Below are 6,694 nucleotides of genomic sequence, written 5' to 3' on the forward strand. Positions count from 1 at the left end.
AGAATACATCAAGATGGAAAAATTGGAGCAACCGAAGTGGATGCTTATTATCCCAAATCAAGTAGTGGCACACCAACTCTGTGGATCAACAAAAGAAAACGTCCCTCTAAAAGGATCTTACCTTGTAGAAGTAAGCAACGATTGTGAAGTTATTGTTAACAACTTTCACTTGAAAACCTATAAGAACTCTAAAATCGATTTCAAGAGAATTGAGCTTCCTGTGTTAAACACCACAATTGGAAATTATGAGTACAAACCTCTGAAGTTCAGTGAAACAAAGTTAAGTGCTCTAAATTTTAACAAAGTGCAACAAATACAAGACATTCTCAATAGTGAAAGTGAAAAAACAAAGTACATTTTACAAAACGCCAAACCAAATCAAGTTCTTAATATATGGACCATTCCATTATATATTATTGTAGTATTAATTTGCATCTATTTAAGTTACAAAAAGATCTACCCTCTTCTAAGAAGGATGCCTCCAACCTCCGAAACCTCACATGATCCAGGAGCCTCAGATATTATAGTGTAGTTTCCAAATTCGACGTAGTCTCATTTCTAGGTCGGGAGGAGTTATATGTTACATACCTAACCCTTTTATTAGAAATACTTAAACCATGTAATGTATAGTCAGCAACTAAGTAATGTGTAGTCAGCAACTAATTTTATATAAAATAACTAGAATTGTAGTGCTCGGGTTCAGTTCCTTATTACTAAGCTCACTTTGTAACTTGTCCGAAATAAATTTGTGTTTTTTAAAAACAACCATTATTTTTGGTTTTCAAATTTAACTCGCTGCAGCACTTTTATCATCAAGCTCGTACAAAAATGTTGATAACATTATGTCAAAGGTATGGCAAAATTTATGGTTCCAAATTTTCCTTTGACATACCTGTTACCTAAATACTGCTTTGTTTTTCTTTTTAACCTCACTTTATTTTTAGAGTACTGTTACACTGGATGAACACATCATCCCATATGTAATTATTGGTGACCCAGCCTACCCACTGCTACCATGGCTGCTGAAGAACTTTACAGGGGCCAACTTAACACCTCAACAAGATTCCTTTAATGCATATATGAATTGTGCACGAGTATGTGTGGAAATTGCTTTTGGTCGTCTGAAAGCCAGGTGGCGCAGAATTTCAAAGAAACTAGATGTTCACCATACACTAGCCCCAAAAATAGTGGCTGCTTGTTGTGCTTTGCATAACATTGTGGAGGAGGCCAATGATACCTTTGTCAATTCATGAGCTGAGCAATTGGAAAATGCAGAATTAATATTTCATCAACCAAGTGACATAGCCACCAAATATTTAGATAATTATGAAGGACATAATTAGCGTTTATTATTAAGTGAATACGTAGCTAAAAACCATCCTTTGAGGAAGTCTCGAATGATTTAGCTTTTAAAATGTTTAAATTCTATGTTTGAATCAAATAATTTCAAAAATTATATTAATGCCTTTTTATTACCTTTATAATATATTATAATAATTTAACAAACGTATGCGTAGTAAGGAACATTTAACTAACTAAAACATTCTTCTTTTCTATGTAATTCACTGAAAAAAAAACATATTTTCTTTGGGTAATTTAACTAAAAGCAGGTTTACACTCTTAACCCACAATATGTTATATATTAATAACTAAGGCAGTGTATTATAATATCCAGTGGACTGGTGGGAAAAGAACCTTTGGTTTGAGCCATAATATTACTTAATTGAATGATTAACGTTGTTTAATTGAAGGTTGGATTCACCCTCCAGTCAACTGGACATTGCAATAATCCTGCTAAAGTAACCCAAATTAAAAACAGACACTAGTCCATTTCATCCGCAGAAGCCTCACACTTTTTGGATGACCCTGTACTACTAAACATATCTCTCAAACCTTCTAAAAATGTTTTGGTACATGGTTTTTTTCTGCATCTTCTTTCTCATTCTCTTCAATTTTGTAGAGGTATTTTAAATATGCATCTTCTCCTGTGCAGGCTCTTTTTTTTTTGATGATTTTTCATTTGTTGTGGCAGCTCTTTTTATACCAGTTTCTCGGGAACAACCTGCACTGGCTCCATCATATATTCAATAACAACTTCAGGTTGAGTTGCATTATTATTGTTCTCATCATCATGATTTATTGCTGCCAACAAAATTATTATCTTAGGCATACATACTAACATCATGGAGCCTCAAAAACCTTGCAAGTGATATGTTAATGCCTATAGGAATGGCCTTGGCTTACATGTACAAGTTTTTCCAGCTCAACAGATGTTTTTGTTCATACAAAACTACCTAACTTACTTAACAGATTACTTACTTGGAATGCTATTAAGACTTTCATATTCAATTTCCTGGGTGTTGGACATTGGCCTATCCCCTAATAGGTTATCCATTTCATTATAAAATTCAAAAAACATTCTTTCTTGTCCAGTAAGACTGTTATTTCTTTTACATTTGTAGTATTCATCTACAGAAAAACAATACATTTTGAAGATTTTCTTAAAGCAGTAGGTACTTCATAAACTTACACTTCAGGTTTTTGTACTTAAAAAGTAATTGTGCGACATCTCTTGGATACCCGTTTTGCTTCATGGGCTCCACAAGCGATTTAAATATTTCATTAACTCTCCAACGTTTGCCATCCATTAGCCCTATATTTTTTTTTCTTTCATTAGGGTTAAAAAGCACCTCACTTCATTATTGCTCCAAAATGCTCTTCGACCTTTTTTTCCTGTTTTTAACGATTGTTGTGCCTGGCTTTGCTCAACTTGAGCACTAGATATGTCATCCATTATGTATTGTAAAAGTGAAAGTGTGAAAATAGATCTAGGATATACCGAAATCGAAAACCGAAAGCCGGAACAAATTAATTTTAGCAAACTTGTTTGGCGGGTCTAATCAAAATTAAAATTGCAGGTTAGGAGTAATAGGATTTTTTCAGGTGCCAGCTGTCAAGCTGTCATTAGTGTCTTTACTCTAAACTCTGTCTACATCGTACCTAATTGCATTTTCAAGGCGCTCGTGAAACTCAAGGGAGCTGAAAAAGAGACTTGACTTGACTTCCTCAAGTCACTTGAAATAATCGCTTTTTAGCGTATACATCGATGTTTTTCAAGTGGCTCCAACTGAAGCCGCTTACTTAAGCCTTCGATGTACACGTACTCATTGATTGCTAATAGTCTCTAACAATAAGGTAGTATAGGTGCACGAGTAGTTATGACTTCAACCATAATGAACGACTGGTGATTTGTTTACAATCTTGACAACGTCATTATTGTGCTATTCTGTCTTTAATATTTTGAGCTGAAACGTTTCTTAAAGTGCTTTTAACATGGAGATTTCTGAAGACGCAGATGTTACTCATCATCACCTGTACTGCGAGCTGTTGCAGAGGTGGCGGCACAGTCTCTTAACTATAAAAAGTAAGCCCAGATATGACAAAAAGCATACTGACATTCGCCCGGGTGGAAAGTGACATTTACCCGGGTGGAAAGTGACATTTACCCGGATGGAAAGTAAAAGCAGGTAATTTTCATCTTTCCACCTGGGTTACACATAAGAAATATTACATACCTGGTTGAAAATAAAAAGTTTTATCTCGATTTTCGGCATAACTACTAGTCCTATATTGAAAAACGTTAAATAGTAAAATTGTAGATAATAAAAATATCTCCCCTCAAATGAGTTACTATACCAACGCACAAACTTACCAAAAATAACAGAAAGACTACAACAAATTCAAACAAAATGGAAAAACAACCCACATAACTGGACCATACTAAATCCTCTGTGTCTCACAAGACAGACAAGACAATCTCGCTTCCTATTTCCTACAACTACCCTACTAGAACACTTACACATAGCATAATCCTCAAAACTACGTTAGACTAACTTTTTTTTTTTTTAAATACCAGGTGTCCAAGAGCACCCTGGACATAGGAGATTAACATGGGAAAACGGTTTTAATTTTTTTGCGCCTGTACGGTTGATTTGATTGAAAAATCGTATTAATGAAAGTTGTAGTACCTATCACGGACTAATTTTCTGTATTTTTTTCGGATCTCTAACTTGAGCCCTTTCGTCGTAAAACACGAACAAAAATGAGAAAATTTAAACTTTTGGCCTGCACTGTATAGGCGGTTGTCGGGCAACGGGTAAACATTTCATTGTTGCTGGTACGGTTGCTCGACAACCGCTTATACAGTGCAGGTAAAAAGTTAAAATTTTCGCATTTTTGTTCGTGTTTTACAACAAAACGGCTCACGTTAGAGATCTGAAAAAAATACCGAAAACTAGTCCGTGATAGGTACTACAACTTTCATTAATACGATTTTTCAATCAAATCAACCGTACAGGCGCAAAAAAATCAAAACCGTTTTCCCATGTTAATCTCCTATGTCCAGGGTGCTCTTGGACACCTGGTATGTTATTTTGTAAATACTTTACCTAGTTAAGTTATACTTTATTTTGTAATCATATTACAGTATGCATTTCTTATCACATAGGCAGAAAGACCAAACTGGTCGATAGCCTGTTTCGTTGTAAACGAAATAAAGATTGTATATACAGGGTAATTCAAATTCGACCCTCACCATTGGGATCTCAGAAACCATAAGAGATACGAGAAAGTTTAAATTGGGGCAAAGTTGCGCAATTTAAAGCTCAACCAAATGCTGTTTTAAAATTTTTGATTTTTCGAGTACTTCCGAAGATATCCGAAAAAAACTGAAAATTTGATTTTTTGTTTTTATTTATTTCTAACCTTATTTGAAGAGATATCCCAAAACTAAAAGCATCTTTTCATTGCCACTTTTTCCTAGCTATTCGATGATGGATACAAATTTGCCACACGACGTTTCGTTTTCTGTCAGTCATCATCAACTTTCTTTTTTCTTATGGGCGCCATATTGGATTTTTAGCCCACCAAATAGTACGTTTTATTCTGATTTTAGTGATGTATAATAACTTATGATTTGCTTCATAAATAACAAAATAATTCAATAAAAACTATTTTTACTTTAGTTATTGGCTTTGAGTTAATGGGCCGCTTTAAAAAATGTCATTATTTGACAGTGCTTGTCAAACACGATAATTCGGATGATCATTAGAGCGTCAATCATAGTTAAAAATGTATCTAGAAAAGAAACCCCCGCAGAAAATGTTATTATTATACAAACATTGCTGAACTATTTAAGTTAATCAAAAAAGAGATTTGTTAGCATTATCTCTAACTTAAAAGGCTTATTTATGTTTCCAAGAGAAAGATCATCATTTTAAGAACTTCATTTTTTGCCAAATTTCAATTTTGTATAATGTTAAGTGCAAGTTTATAGTTATTTATACAGTAAGTGACAAACCATTTTTTATTCATTCATATTTATTCGAGTGAATGAACCGGTTTAAGTCACGTGTCTTATACAGTATTTTATTAAATTTCGACTTCTTATATTAAAAAAAAAACTAAAATTACAGTTCTATTAAATTTGCGCCGCGCCCCGTAGATGTAACATTGATGTTTGTTTGTTTACATCTGTAAATAGGCGAATGTCATTCAGAGTGATTTAATAGTTATTTATACAGCAAGTGACTTAAACCATTTTTTATTCACGAAAAGAACAACTAGGTCCACAAGCGTAGCGAGTGGCCTAAGCTCTTCGAGTGAATAAACCGGTTTAAGTCAAGTCACGTGTACACCTTTGTGACTAAGTATGTTCAGGCCAATTGTGTGTGACAAGTACTACCAAGTAATCTTCATAAAACGTCTCATTAACAAAGCTAACTAGACATTTTATAAAACGTCCCATTAACTCAAAGCCAATAACTAAAGTAAAAATAGTTTTTATTGAATTATTTTGTTATTTATGAAGTAAATCATAAATTATTATACATCACTAAAATCAGAATAAAACGTACTATTTGGTGGGCTAAAAATCCAATATGGCGCCCATAAGAAAAAAGAAAGTTGATGATGGCTGCCAAAAAACGAAACGTCGTGTGGCAAATTTGAATCCATCATCGAATAGCTGAGAAAAAGTGGCAATGAAAAGGTGCTTTTAGTTTTGGAATATCTCTTTAAATAAGATTAGAAATAAATAAAAACAAAAAATCAAATTTTCAGTTTTTTTCGGATATCTTCGGAAGTACTCGGAAAATCGAAATTTTTAAAACTGCATTTGGTTGAGCTTTACATTGCGCAGCTTTGCCCCAATTTAAACTTTCTCGTATCTCTTATAGTTTCCGAGATCCCAATGGTGAGGGTCGAATTTGAATTACCCTGTATATATATATAAAAATATCTACAACTTTTGTATGTATACCTTTTCCACATAAGCTCAAAATGTATTTGAAAATTTTAAATAACCAAGCTTTTAATTGGTTTTACATACAATACATTACTATAGTAAATGTTCTTAAAAAATGTAACTTTCTCAAACTATTGTAGACGTCTTATTAAATATTAACTTTATTACCTTATTTGGTTTTATAGTAGCATATTCGATTTCGGCAATTTTTTGTTTATCAAGGCAACATAAAATCTTTGCGTTTTTTGAGAACATTTACCATAGTATATTTTTTTTAAATAAAAATGTGTATATAAAATTTTCGGTTTTTGCAAAAAAACTGCTGTTCTCTACCAAAATGCCGTACTTAACTAAAACACACAATATTAAAATCTTAATATTAATGATTTT

At 33.1% G+C, this 6,694-nt stretch overlaps 1 protein-coding gene across 1 annotated transcript; it reads right to left on the minus strand.

Annotated features, from left to right (window-relative positions):
- Positions 1 to 797: 797 nt before the first annotated feature.
- LOC145739841 (uncharacterized) lies at positions 798 to 6,311 on the minus strand. Its single transcript, XM_081995189.1, has 3 exons — positions 2,531 to 6,311; positions 2,320 to 2,469; positions 798 to 2,142 (listed from the first exon to the last, which is right to left on the minus strand). The coding sequence occupies exons 1-3, from the start codon at positions 2,646 to 2,648 to the stop codon at positions 2,039 to 2,041; spliced, it is 372 nt and encodes a 123-aa protein (XP_081851315.1). The 5' UTR covers positions 2,649 to 6,311; the 3' UTR covers positions 798 to 2,038.
- Between the last annotated feature and the right edge of the window lie 383 nt (positions 6,312 to 6,694).

This window comes from Ips typographus, unplaced genomic scaffold (genome assembly GCF_016097725.1).
Source record: "Ips typographus isolate SLU unplaced genomic scaffold, UJ_Ityp_2.0 IpsContig58, whole genome shotgun sequence".
In the NCBI taxonomy this organism is placed as follows: Eukaryota; Metazoa; Arthropoda; class Insecta; order Coleoptera; family Curculionidae; genus Ips; species Ips typographus.